Raw genomic sequence first — 13952 nt, 5'->3', positions numbered from 1 at the left:
GTAAGAAACTTTGATGACGAAGCATAAAATAGTGAATAACCACAAAAGACTAAATTTCAATACGTATACTGCAAAAGGAGATGTAAACATTTAAATAGAGTTTAAATTACTTTTTTAAGAGTCTCATTTATTCTGCTTCACAGGGCCAGGAACCAGTGGGATGAACAGTGGGCAGGAGACTGGGGGAGAATGTCAGTCTGTGGAGAGGGGGGAGAAGGGAAGGGAGGGGAAGGGACAGGAGTAAAGGGAAGGGGAAGAGAGGCCTCTCCAGACCACACCCTCACCGAACATTATGTAGATCAGAGAGAGAGCTATACATGCTCTGATTTCCCACAAGGATTGATGAACAAGTACAAAATAATAGGAAGTGACAGGAAACAGATGACTGAGGTCTAATTTAATGTCACTTAAAGAGACAACACATTAGGTTGGTGCAAAAGTAATTGCGGGTTCTGCAATTATTTTCAACCTTTTAAACTGCAATTACTTTTGCACCAACATAATACTTTAAATTGGTCTTCAGAAATTACAGGTTACAAATAAGATAATGGAAATGTGTTTTTATCATTTTAGGTCACTAATACAAACATCTTTGTGAAGAAAAGGGAAATTATTTGCTATATAATGTGGCTCAATTTAAAAGATATGCTAATTCAGGGTAATTTTTTTTCTTATGTTAAGCAACATGAGAAATAAATTACTGTAAACACATGCAATTAAGTATAAAAATGCAAACTAATCTATATTTAATTTTGTAAAATATCCATAAGTAATATAAATAAAAGTTAAGTAAGATATTTTAATAGTTCTATATTTAACTTATGTATATGCATGAATATGGGTAAGTCCCTTCATCAAATCCACATCCATATGGGTTAAAATTCTCACATTTAAAAAATGAAGTTTGTCTAAAGCAAATTCAAGCACGTCCTAATAACTAAAATATAAATTTTTGTTCAGTATTAGTTATCTAGAGATTTTAAGTTTTGTGTGTGTATAGAGATGATATACATGCATAACACACGTATATGTGTGTGTGTTGTGTACATGTATTCACACAATCCCCAGTTAGCCTAAACTTATCAACCATTTCTCTGCCTAACAGATGAAGCAAATCTTAGACCAGGCCTTCTTCATTCTGGAAAGAAGCTCTGGAGTGGTACTTGTTTCACAAACATAAGGCAAACAGGCAGTAACCGTCCTGGGAGAAGGGAGTCACACAATCTTATCTGTGGCCTGACAAAGCTACCCATCCCATACCTGTAATGCTGAGTCACGGTGCATCTGGGGAAGAGCACGTTAGAGTTCCCAAGCCCTTCCCTTCCGAGATATAAGAGCTGTTACTACAGATTCACTAATGCAATGAGAATGGTCCCCCCGAGATGTGTTAATAATAAAGGATACTAAGAAACTTCAGAAGGGGAGAATTCCAGAGGAAACACTGGAATTGCTACTAATCTGGGCAGAAAGGTACTGTAACTATGAATAGGAATATTATTTTCCCCTTCTAAAGGGTCATAGAAGATAGGAATGAATAGATGATTGCTAGAGAAAGGATCAAACCCACAGATAAATTTCCTAATGCTTATAAAAGCTTAAAATCAAATATGAATTTATAATACACACATACAAAAATCTAGAGGTGAATTGATGCTGTAAAAGTTTGTAACACTTGAACTCCGATTTCAGAATCCATGGGTGAGTTGTGAAACTACTCCGCACCCTTGAGAAGGATTCTGACTTAGCTGTAGTTGTGGACACTATCCATTTGCAAAGGGGTAGATCTACCCCTTAGAGTCCAAATTAGTTAAAAACCCTAAGCTGGCCACTTAGCCCACTGCAGACCTCACTTCTGCTGAAATGACAGTCAATGTCATAAAACCAAATTGTTCCTGCCAGATCAGTTAAGGCAGCTATATGCCATAACCCCAGGTGTTTCATGTTTCATGCAGCAGAGACCACCTCTAGCCACCCAGCATGTATCTCATAGACAAGCCCAGAGAGTCCTAGCCACTCTGTACAAAGTGGACAGAGATGTTGTGTGGCTTTTTGTTTTAAAAGATCTGTCCCACTTTCCCTCCCCTTAACTTCATGTCCCGGCTGACTGGGCTTCCTGCTTCCACGCTCAGAGCAGCCAGAGTGGTCCGTCTAACGCATAAATCAGATTGTGTCATGCCCAGCAGTAAAATAATTCCACTCATCTCTAAGTCATTGGATCTAAATCTTTCTTTTTTTTTTATTTAACACTACAAGTGGATTTTGTTGCAATTAACATGTATATTGATTAGGATAAGACTCAAACTACATTTCCCTCAGAAACAACATTATAAACGATGTAAAAAGGGCAATAAGGAAGACTCCTCCCTGCTGGGACCATCCACGCCCGCCCCACCACACTGAGCCTGCAACAAGGGGAGGAAGAGGAAGGAAAAGGGGGGTGGGGCAGCCCACGCAAAGGTTAACATTTCACAGACGTTCCCAAAGCAAGCAGCTCTCATGTCCACAAAGATAAGGAAATTAGGGCAAGAAGTAGGTGAGATGCCTTTATTTTTGATCCATGCTGATTTGTACATTTGAAAACGAGTAGGTCTATTTGCAAGTGCAAGCTGAAATACATGAACTTCAAAATGATTTTAAGTCAAACTATGAAAAAAACTAGATTTGTAGAGTTTCTGATCTGGAGAGCTGTAAACAACTCAGGAAGATTTTGAAAACATGTCTGAGTGAATAAAATCACAAATGAGAGAAGTATATGCATATATGTATACAAAGGAAAAGCAAAAAGTATTCCATATCATCCATCTGCAAATTAGACATATGATAGAAAACCAGAAGTAACTCTAAAAAAAGATCCACATGCTGTCACTAGAAACTAGGTCTTGCACAGAAAAATAATGCTCTTCTACATGTGTCATTCCAATGATTGTACACTGAAACTATTCTGTTCAAGGCAAGTACATACTCGATTGAAAGGGAAATTAATTATTATAAGACAGGATACTTTAAAACTAAGATGTCGTTGAACACATACTGTTATAAATGATCTAACATATATATGCTATATGGATTTCCTTTCTACTTTTAAAAATAAAAGTAATACCATTTCATTTTTGTAGAAAATAATCAGTAGAGAAATAATAGGTAAGTGGAATTCAACTAATTTTTTTTATAAAGTATACTCTATATTTCCATCCATAGCTTCTAAGAAATATTATGTTTTCAACCTGTTTTTATCAACTGGCCATTATTTGAAAATCTATGTTATATATTTCAAAGAAATATAAGCATTACAAGATGCAGAAATAATTCTAAAGTATGTTCTCAGTAAGTGGAGAAATTTTCATGCTGCATTTCTGTCTTACAGTCTTTTACTTTGAAAAAATGAGTCATAATATAAATATTTCGGCAAAAGCAGACAATGTACAGGTGTGATTATAGAAAGATTGTTTTTATAATTAATGAGGACATGGGAAGAAAAATAAGAGATAGCTTTTCTAATGTGTAATGAAGTTCTCACAAAAGCCCAAACACCAGGAAACTAATGCAATTGATACACACATTGGTACAAAATACAAGATAATATAATCATCATCACTATTGTTATTCTTTTCTCCAAAAGCTTTTCTCTTGATACCCTGAGAATAAATGTTTAAAGGGAAAAGCTTAAAGCATTGACTTCCTTTTCAAGTACTATTTTCTGTTTCTAATTTCTAGTCACTACCCAAATGTAACAAAAAACACTTCCTTAAACAGACATCACTTTTTAAAAGCTACTGTCATTAGAATGCTGCCTTGATTTTTATATTTCCTGACATCAGGTTATTTGGGCTACATTTACTGTCCAGTGTCCAATGACATTTGCAGAGGCCTTCAAGAACTAAATTCTATCTTTCGTGATATCAGGATAAATATACATTTATAGAAAGAAAACAAAAGGTCACAATAAGATGAAACAGCTAAGTGTCAAACAGGTGAGAGGTTGGAAAGAATTAAAAATTGAATATTACTTTGAGTGACATTTTTAGAAGCACTTCAAACCTATATTCTGACTTTTAACTTAAAGCTTTCTACTTCATTCCCCCTCCCCCACTCCCATCAATTGGTATATTGGTTGTACACCGAACCTGAAACACATCTCAATTCTATGACAACGTCCTGATTTTCGGTAGAATTTGATGGGTAAATAGATAATTTTGCTGAAATTGAATAGCAGAATTTTCTGAGCATATGAGGTGTCATTTTAAAAGTAATAAGGCTGGTTCTCATGCATGGCTGGAAAAAGAAGGGAGGGAATGATCACAGCAAGGACAAGTCTAAACAAGCTTTAACCTGGGGCAACAATGCTCCAAAGGCTGGGCAGCCCCCACGCCTAAGATAGCGCTAAAGACACACACACACACACACACACACACACACACACACACAAAACCATTGTAGGAATAAATGATTTAGAGCAAAGAAAATAAAATTACAGGAAAACAATTTTTTGAGTAAAACTTGTAGAATAAATTTAGAATAAAAATTATTTGTATGTGAAATTGAATATTGAATCTGCATTTTTTTCCAATTCTTTTTCCTCCGTTTTATTCATTTTGAATTGTTTCTGTGGTAACCATTAGGCTGAACAAGGAAACAAATTACCTCCAATTCCATTAGAAGCTGTTAGAGAAGAAATCTGCAAGCTACGACACATACAGTTTGCCTAGAATTGAAGCATTTAGTTTCAGAATTTCAAATACAAGAGAAAATTATATTCTAAATGTAAACATTATCTTTCCACTTATCTTCTCCTTCTTGGTTTCATGAGTCTTCCATCATCAAAATTCTCTTATAAGCTCAAATTTATTCTCCTCATTCCTTAATACTAGAATATCTTCTTAAGTCATCTCACCACTGTCCAATAGTCATACCATAATCTTTTCTAGCTTGTGTTTCCTATTCTCCTACATGAAATGGAAATGTCTTTCTTATTTCTCCTTATTTTAAAACAACGAAATATTCAAGACATAAATATGTGACAACAGTAGCACAAAGAAAAGGAAGGATAAATGAAAATATATTAATATAAGTATCTTAAATTTATTGTAAAGTAATAAATATTATTCAAAGATAGACTATGAAAAGTTAAATAAGTATGTTGTAAATCCTAGAGCAACTACACATACACTCATACACGCAAAACAAAATGAAGATATACAGCTAATAAGCCCACGATAAAGATAAAATGGAATCATTAAAAGTGGTAAGGAGAAAATATAAAGGAGAAAAGAACAAGAGAGACAAATAGCACACAAATGCCAAGATTAAACCCAATCATGTCAATATTTATGCTAAATATAAACGGTCTAAAGATTCCAAGTAAAAGCAAGAAATTATCAGAATAGAGGAAAAAGCAAGACCCAAATATATTCTTTCTATAAGAATCACTTTAAATACAAAAACACAGTTTACAAGTAAGATGATTTAAAATATCTCATGAAAACACTACTAAAAGGAAACCTCGAGTAGCTATATTAATATAAACAAAGTAGACATCAGAACAAAGAATATTGCCAGGAATAAAGAGGAACATTTCATGGTTTTAAAAAGTCAATTCGTGAAGAAAATATAATAATCCTAAATGTATATGTCTCCACTAACAGAGCTTCAAAGTATTTTTAGAAAACACCTATAGACCCGAAAAAATAAACAAATCCACAAGTATAGCAAGTACAGCAAGGATAATAAAAGATTTGAACCACGTTATTAAGCAGCTTGAGTAAATTGACATCTTATAGAACACTCCCAACCAACAACGCTCTCAATAGGCCCAGAGGTCTCTGTAAATCCACTGGTCTGCAAATTTCTTCCGGCTGTTTTCCTGAGCTAGACTAAAATAGGGGTTGAGAAGACTGGGAACCCCTGTTCCTGCCTTCACACAGTGAACCAGGTCCCATCCTCCAATTTCACACAGAATCTTTTAAGTCCCTGTTATCTTTCACAGGACAAGACAGATTACTTCCAATCAGCAGCCCAACAGGCCTATGACTTTAGTTCTCTCACAGTTTTGTGTTTCTCTTCTATCTCTGGTTCATAGTAATATTCAAGATATTTAACAACCAAGTACATCCCGGACACAAAACATTCGCAACATTTGTCAGCTTGGAATGAATGAATGAATAAATGGAGGGAGGGTAAAAAAGAAGGAAGAAGGAAAATGAAGGAGAAAGGGAAGAAAAAGAGAGGGGAGGGGGAAATATGTGATATCTGAAACTTACTTTAAAATGCATCAAATATAGTTTGATAAAGAGAGGGATGGATAGGTAGATAGCCATTTGATAAATTAAGAGTAATAAAATGTTAATACGAGATTCGAGGTGGTAGGTATTTAGGTATTCACCGTTAAATTCTTTTGACATTTCTGTATGTTGAAAATTTAGTAACAGAATATTGGAGAAATGTTTAAATTTAAAAAACCATGTTAAGGTGTATCGGATAAAAATAGTCCTGATATAATATGTTGGTAGGCTATATAATCAATTTAGTGGGTCCATGCCAGCATTTCAACAGTGCCTCACTTTTAATAAGGTTAAATCTTGTTTTGAAAAATAGTGTTATATTGTGCTATTGGAAGGGTATATATGTAATATAATATTGAATTTCAATGTAAAATGTATTTTTTCCTGTGGATTATGATAGGAACTTTATTTCTTTTTATGGATTTCAGTCAAAGAAGTTTGAAAGCCACCAATAGAGAAGGGGCATAAAGCTCAAAGTTCACCACTTTTGGTTTCAAGGGATTATAAGGAAAAGAAGAAAAAAAGTAGTAAGATGGAAAGTGTGGGATGGGTAGAAGATGAGACAGACCTGAGATACACAGGGTTTGGTCTCCTACCTCCCAGGTTTAGCCCAGAAGGGGTCAGGTATATAAGTTGAGGATAAGGCTAAGAGCAAATGGCTCCTATCTGGATTCCCATTTGATATTCTAGGAGGTGACTATGTTGAGCCCGCCCTCTTCACCAACCTTCAGCAGAAGCAAGGGAGATGGAGCCACAGAGTAAATGCAGAGGAATAATGTGTGGGAGGCAGAAAGAAGACCATACTCTAGCTTTCTTGAGTTGTTTTCAGTTGGGGTGTGGCTAAGACCTACAAATTTTCACATGGCCCTTTGGGAACCAAAAGGTAGCTAAGCTGTAAGCCAGAAGGGCCACACATATTAAGAGCCAAAACGCCCACAGTGACTGCTCTGCAGAGGTTGTAAGGTGATCTGCTCAGGCCATGGGCAAGATGGGAAATGTGATAGAAATGCAATGAGAGCCAAGCTAAAGCTACAGCTTCCAAAAAGCACTCCTGACCAAGCAGAGAGCAGCCAGCAGTTCAGGAGTTATATCAGCTGCAAACCTCAGAAGCAGACAAGGCCAGCAATACCTCAGCAACTGGAGACCATACGTATGGCTCAAAAGACTACTCTCTCTCCATGGCACCATGAAAACTCCACAATACTTTCCTCACACACTATGTAAAAGAAATTAAAAAGCTATGTCCCTGTCACTTAGAAAACTGTATGCCAACATTTTAAGCTGACATTTAAAATTTTGTAGCATTAGCTTAAAAACAGTGGCAAAGGAGGTGTTTTCTCCTTTCTGGCATATTATAAACATTGGCATTACTAAATAAAACTACTAAAAATTTTTCTTTTAATTCTGTCCTATGAGATTAAATATCAAAACAATTTTATATCAAACATCATCCATTTTTTTAAAAATGTATGGAAAAGCTTTTCTTTAACAGTTAAATATTAAATGTTCTTTTTTTTCCTCAACTTCATATGTCTAGCCCATTTCTTCCTTAACAGAAACACATATATAACAACAAGGAAAGATTCGGCGCCCTACAAGAAGGATATGGCGCCAATTCTTCAAAATGTCCCTTTGTTTGATGCCCTGGACATTTTTATACTCCCAGGGGAAGCACCGACATAGATTCAGGATGAGGGAGAGGTGTGCTCTGCCTAAGAACAATGAAAGATGGGAAAGGAGAAATGGCACACACCTCCACTGTAGTCACATCTCAGGCAGAATACTTTTAATAAAAAGTACACATGGAAGCTGAGAAGAACCAAGGTAGTCATTCATTCCTTAAAACTCCCCTCTAGCTCTTTGTGTAGGTTCAAGAGGAACAACCCCACTTGTGACGTAATTCCAGTTCCGCCAGATAAACCCAGCTGACTTCTTGGAGGGCACACAGAAGAAGGGCAGAAATATGCACAACTGAGCCTCTTTAACCAAAAGGTTGAGCATTGTCTAAAGAATCGGTTAATTTATTTGGCCTAAAGGAAATTTAGTTTTTATTTTCCCCCCATTACTCTGAGTGATACCTCGTATGAAAGATCAAATCAGATTTAAGCAACATTTAAAAAATACTTCTTTCCATATCTCGTGTGGTGTCTGTGTGAATTTGCTTTCTTGAAACACGTATCTCCCTCCGAAGGTAAACTCAAGCTTATGCTTTCCAAACTCAGTGACTTTCATTCCCCTTCCACAGTCCACTCCAGGATTTCAGGTACTTCAATCCTGAGTTTAAAGAAAGCCTTTGTGGCCTTGCGTTCACATTCAAAATGGGCCACAAATATAGCTTTTTTCCTAACCTCCAAATAAAGTTAGACATACAACCAAAGAGATACAGTGGCAGAATCAACCAAAGAAGACAATCTTTATAAAATTTGTATTCGATCACCAGACCACACTACATATATGGTTTATGAATTAATATATTTATAGACTCTTGTAGTAATTATCACAGAAATAGAACAATTATGTCATATTGGGGAGTTGTTGATAGAGTTCATTTTAAGTGTAATCATGTAAAATATACCCAAAACTTTTAAAATTCTGTTTTGACATTTCTTTATTTGATATACTGTGAACCTCAAAAATATGGGCCACTCCCAACTTCTGAGAGGTCTTATCTATACCCAATGTCCTTATTTCCTCAACATTAATTCTTTCTTTAGCCCTATTCCCTCTAAGGTTTCATTGCTTTCAAAGGTCACCAATAACCTTTTTTTGTATCAAGTATAACCTGTTTGAAAACATCTTACTCATTCACAAATTCATGCCATTGCCTACAGAAGTCTCCTTTTTCAATCTCTCCCCCATCTCACTTAATGAAGCATTCCTCACCTACTCTAAAGCAAGGACAGGGCTCTAGTTCCACTACTACTCTACCTGCTATCTCATTTTGAAGAAGTATCTCAACTGCCTTATCTATAATATTAGTAAGAAAGGTAGCACTTATATGTGAATCTAAAAAGAAAAAAAAAAAGGCAAATTTATCCCAACAAAATGAGAAATGTGGTAGCCATTGGCCGGCGGTGGGGAAAAAAAAGGAGAGGTTGGTAAAAGGGTACAAACTTTCAGTTGTAAAATGCATAAAGGCTAAGACTATACCGTAAAAGATAATGACTATAGTTGATAACACTGTATAGTATAATTGAAATTTGCTTAAAGAGTAGAACTTAAATGTTCTCACTATATATAATGATATCGTATATAGTGATGTGTGTTAATTAACAGATGGTGGGAATCTTTCACCATGTTTACTTTAAATATCTTATAATTTTCTTTCTCAATTATACCTCACTGAAGCTGAAAAAATAATTGTACATATAATGATGACAATGATGATAACTAACACCTACTGACCATTTACTATGTCCCAGGTACTGTGTTAAGAGTTTTTATATACATTAACTATCTAATCCTCACAATAACACAGTTTGCTAAGTACAGTATTGTTATTGTTGTTGTTATACTTATTCTCTATAAAACTAGAGGACTAGATTAGATGGCCTCTAAAGTTCATTTCAACCTTCAAATGTTTCACTCTATTTTTCACATCCTGTTTTTAATCTTTGTTTTATTTACACTCCCATACAACATAGAATCTGACCTAAATATAATTTTAGTACTTAATTATATACTGCAAAGCATGTTTCTTAAAGTTTCATGTGGGTATGCATTATCTTTTTTTTTTTTTTTGAATATAAAACTATTTATTGACCACTGTTTACCAGTATTTACAATAAAGTAAACAATATACAGCTGGATACCATTCTGATTACTACAGTTATTGTTTCTCCTGGCTTCTGCTGCACCGGTAATCCAAATACTTAGATTAAGCCTACAAGTAAGAAATGAGCAGGGATAAAGAAAAAACATGCAGGTCAAAAAGAGTTTAGATCATAAGTTTGTTCACCCATTTATTCCAGCAGGTCCTAAACTGCCAAGTCTCTAACCTTCGTTCCATGAACGAAATCTTACACATTCCATGAATACTGACCCTTTAGTCAACACAGCAAAAGGATTTCAACTTCTTGTAAAGGAGGAAGTCTTGTTCACCTCAATAAAACACACCAGGATTTGCCTAGTTTTCTCATTTGGGTGGGATGGTTGTTGGTAGATGGCGTCCCAGAAACATGGGCTCATCCATGGTCGTGAAATGCTTTTTATTGTAAACGTTAAAAAAAGGAAGAAAACCATTTCTATGTATACACATCCCCAACCCCTAAATAAACAAAAAACCCCAGAATGATCCTTAGGCATATGTGAGTTAAATACAAATTCTGACTGAGTAATGACAGTGGAGATTTCCCCCAACATTTAGAAAAGCTGTTATTTAACACAGAAGAAAAAATATACCATGGCATCAAATGTTCCTTTCTGATAAAGGAAGCAACTACAGAAAGCTTCTGTTCAAAGTAACCAGTGCTATATAGATGCAAAACGACCCCCCCCCACGAGTCTCCCAATACTACTTCAAAACAAACATATCAAACTTGATTTTCATTAGAATGTTATTTCTTTACGCTAATAAATCAAAAAAACCAAGACCGAGATTTTATATATATATATATATATATATATATATATATATATATATATATATATATATATATATATATAAAGCAATGCAAATAATTATTGGGCTTCGTCTTCTGGACAAGAATGCCAAGTTAGGCTCTCTTCATAAAAAGCAATTACAATTTGAGGACACTTCATATTTGCCTCTTTTGCCAGCATCAAATCTGCCTCATCTGAATCTTTCCATTTCATGAGAAACATTAATTCTCCACTGCTATCTGTAGCACCAATTATTCGTTCAGGATCAAGACCTCTGGCAAAGCCTCTTGGTTTATCAGCAGCATCTCTTTTCTTCTTTGATTTGCTGTCTTCAGACTCACTGTCAGATAAAGACTTTCTTTTTGTACCATCTTTTTCTTTACCAGCTTTTTGAGAATTAAGAAATGCTTCAATTAACTCTGGATAATCTAAATTTTCTTCAGGTTCCCAAGTATTATCAGCATCTGTGAATCCCTTCCACTTCAGGAAATACTCCACCTTCCCGTTCACCACGCGTCGGTCCAGTACTTTTTCCACCACAGATTCTTCAGGCTCTGCCTCTTCAACTTTTTTACTTTTCCCATTCTGTTTCTTTCCCATCTTTGCAATGTAGTTTTATTGGAGGCCATTTTTTATTGCAGACTCGAAGAGCTATTCACCGCCTCGGAGGTGCTCAGGGTCTCGCGTCTGCAGCGTCTCCGGCCCTGCGCGCCTTCTGCATTATCTTTTAGAAACAAGAACGTAAGCTTCCTAAGGCAAGGTCTTGGCTAGTTCTCCAGTATTCTCAACCCTGGTTAACATACAGACTGAGCAAACAAGGAGTCCTCAATACTTCAACATTTCATTTTCTTCTTTGGTTCTCTAGTTTTTTTTTGGTTTTTTTTGTTTGTTTGTTTTTCATGGAGGGGGGATCTTTTCTCACCAAACAAGATAACGTTAATTCAATGACTGCCAGAATCATAATCCCCAAGGATACCACACTGTATAGTCTATTTATAGAGATCCTGAAAGAGCGTCCTACACGTGCCCACCCAGTGGTTAGATGGCAAATAGATTGTGACCTATGTGTGTCTGGGGTTTTTCCCCACAATTTTTGTGTTTTTTTGGTTTTGTTTTGTGAAGACTAGAGTATCTCACCTACCCAACACCGAACTTAACTCAGATCAAATGTAAAAGATCCTTTGTTATTCTGTTAGTCATAGAATGTGGAATCCAATGCCAGAAGTATAATTGCAGTATCTAGACTGAATTTCTTGGTTCTAGAACAGTACTGTCCAATAGAATTTTCAACGATGATGTGGCTATTGAGTATTTAAAATGTGGATAGTGAGACTGAGGAACTAATTATTTCATTATAATTAATTTAAATTTGAAAACCACATGGGGATAGTGTATCAGACAATACAGCTCTAGAAGATTTAATGCCACAGCTTAAAACTAGTTGTCTTTTCAGTACTTTTTATCTATGCTACCATTCTCTTATCTGAAACTTTCAACATTTACTTCCCAATGACACATATTGATAAATTAACTCTTGCCATATCCTTTTTCCATGCATAATTGGCTTTGCTTAGGAACTTGAAATCTTTTTAAAATGTAATAGGATGCAGTTACATTTATTTTTTAGGCAACTATGTAGAATTAATTTTCTGGCATAGTTAACTCAAGAAAATTTGACGAAGAGAGTAAGAAATTAACGCTATACTCATTTCCATCTTTTGTTACATATATAAAATACAAACAAATGATGAATTGAACAATCAGCAATTTGTTATGTCTTATGTATTCTAACTAATGCTATTAACAACAGGTGAAGGAAACCACTATATGCCTTTTAATAAAATTAAGCAAACCAACAATTTCCAAAACGTTTATACTTAGGAGTCTCCCTTTCGTTAATCACTAGTCAGCCTTAATAATCAAAGATTTTAACTAACAATCACTGACAATATTGATCAATTTGAATAGAAAATAGAAAATACAAGTCAATCCTCAAGACGGTTGGTTTTCTTCCCCCTAAGAATATGCCTTCAATACTGTTTCAGTTCTTCAAGGGAAAGAAGAAAAAAAAAAACATTCATATTCTTGTCCATTCACACAAACCTCTCAGTGAGCATTATTGTTTTGGGAGGAGGGGGTAACAGGCAGGGGGTCCAGGATGTTGACGGAACAGATAGGATGTCAGGTGAAGATAGAATGCTGTGCCCTCTCTAACCAGCTGAAGACTCGGCATGATTGTTTTCTTACAAATAATACCTGTGGGTGTTGAAACTGTTCAGGGAATCTATCAAACACACTCTTTCACTTTGCTGCTATAACTCTATAAAATTTATTCTCATTTCAAAAGAGTCATAGGCAATAATACCTGTCGGTGGTTGAGTAATTTAAAGAAAATTTGTCCGGTCTACTTTCACTTATTTACCAGAACAATTCTATACTTATTTGGAGGCTTCAAAATGCAACATTTTCTACTCAGTATGATTAAAATGTTCAAAAATGAGAGCTATTCATCTAGCTAAAGCGTTGTCTTAAATTATATATAAGTAGAGATAATATATTAGAATGGTTGAGGATAAAACTTTGATCAGAAAAGGAAAATAAGTTAATATTATACTCATTTTCATTTTTTACAATTATAAAAGTCATTCACAAGTAGACATATGAGAAAAGAAATATCTACACACTATAATATTAGGGGGGAAAATGCATTACTATTTTATTAATGCCAAATTGTTCTCAGGGATTTCGAACGCTCAGGTCTATAAACTTATAAAAGCTATCTATTCAAATTGAAAAATAGATAAATGGAAGAACAAAAGTAGTAACCTTTCCAAATCAGTTAACGTTCCTTATTAAGTCGTCTATACTCATACTGTTTATATTAAGTATCATAAAAGATGCAAATGCAAGTTTAAAAAATTTTCTATTATATAACTGGCATTTTCATTCACAAGTCCAGAGGGAGAAAGAGCTCAATAATGCTTCATTTAAAAATGTATTTTTCATATTAGTTCATCCAAAAATATTTTTAAATTAAACAAATTTTAATTACTCAAAAATAATTGTCAACTG

The 13952-nt window shown here is 34.9% G+C and overlaps 2 protein-coding genes across 2 annotated transcripts in view; both read right to left on the bottom strand.

Moving 5' to 3' along the window:
* DCDC1 (doublecortin domain containing 1) overlaps positions 1-13952 on the bottom strand; it is a 383234-nt gene that overhangs the window by 276284 nt on the left and 92998 nt on the right. The window lies entirely within an intron of this gene.
* On the bottom strand, positions 10924-11593 carry LOC308503272 (chromobox protein homolog 3-like). Its single transcript, XM_081062447.1, has one exon. The coding sequence runs from the start codon at positions 11478-11480 to the stop codon at positions 10959-10961; it is 522 nt and encodes a 173-aa protein (XP_080918573.1). The 5' UTR covers positions 11481-11593; the 3' UTR covers positions 10924-10958.

The sequence above is a fragment of the Rhinolophus hipposideros genome (genome assembly GCF_964194185.1).
Source record: "Rhinolophus hipposideros genome assembly, chromosome: 10".
In the NCBI taxonomy this organism is placed as follows: domain Eukaryota; kingdom Metazoa; phylum Chordata; class Mammalia; order Chiroptera; family Rhinolophidae; genus Rhinolophus; species Rhinolophus hipposideros.
The sequence above is the reverse complement of the archived record's forward strand: the minus strand, read 5'-3'. Positions and strand labels throughout refer to the sequence as shown.

Excerpts from the sequence above, each read along its gene's own strand:
- LOC308503272 (XM_081062447.1), bottom strand. The coding sequence starts at position 11,480 with ATGGGAAAGAAACAGAATGGGAAAAGTAAAAAAGTTGAAGAGGCAGAG.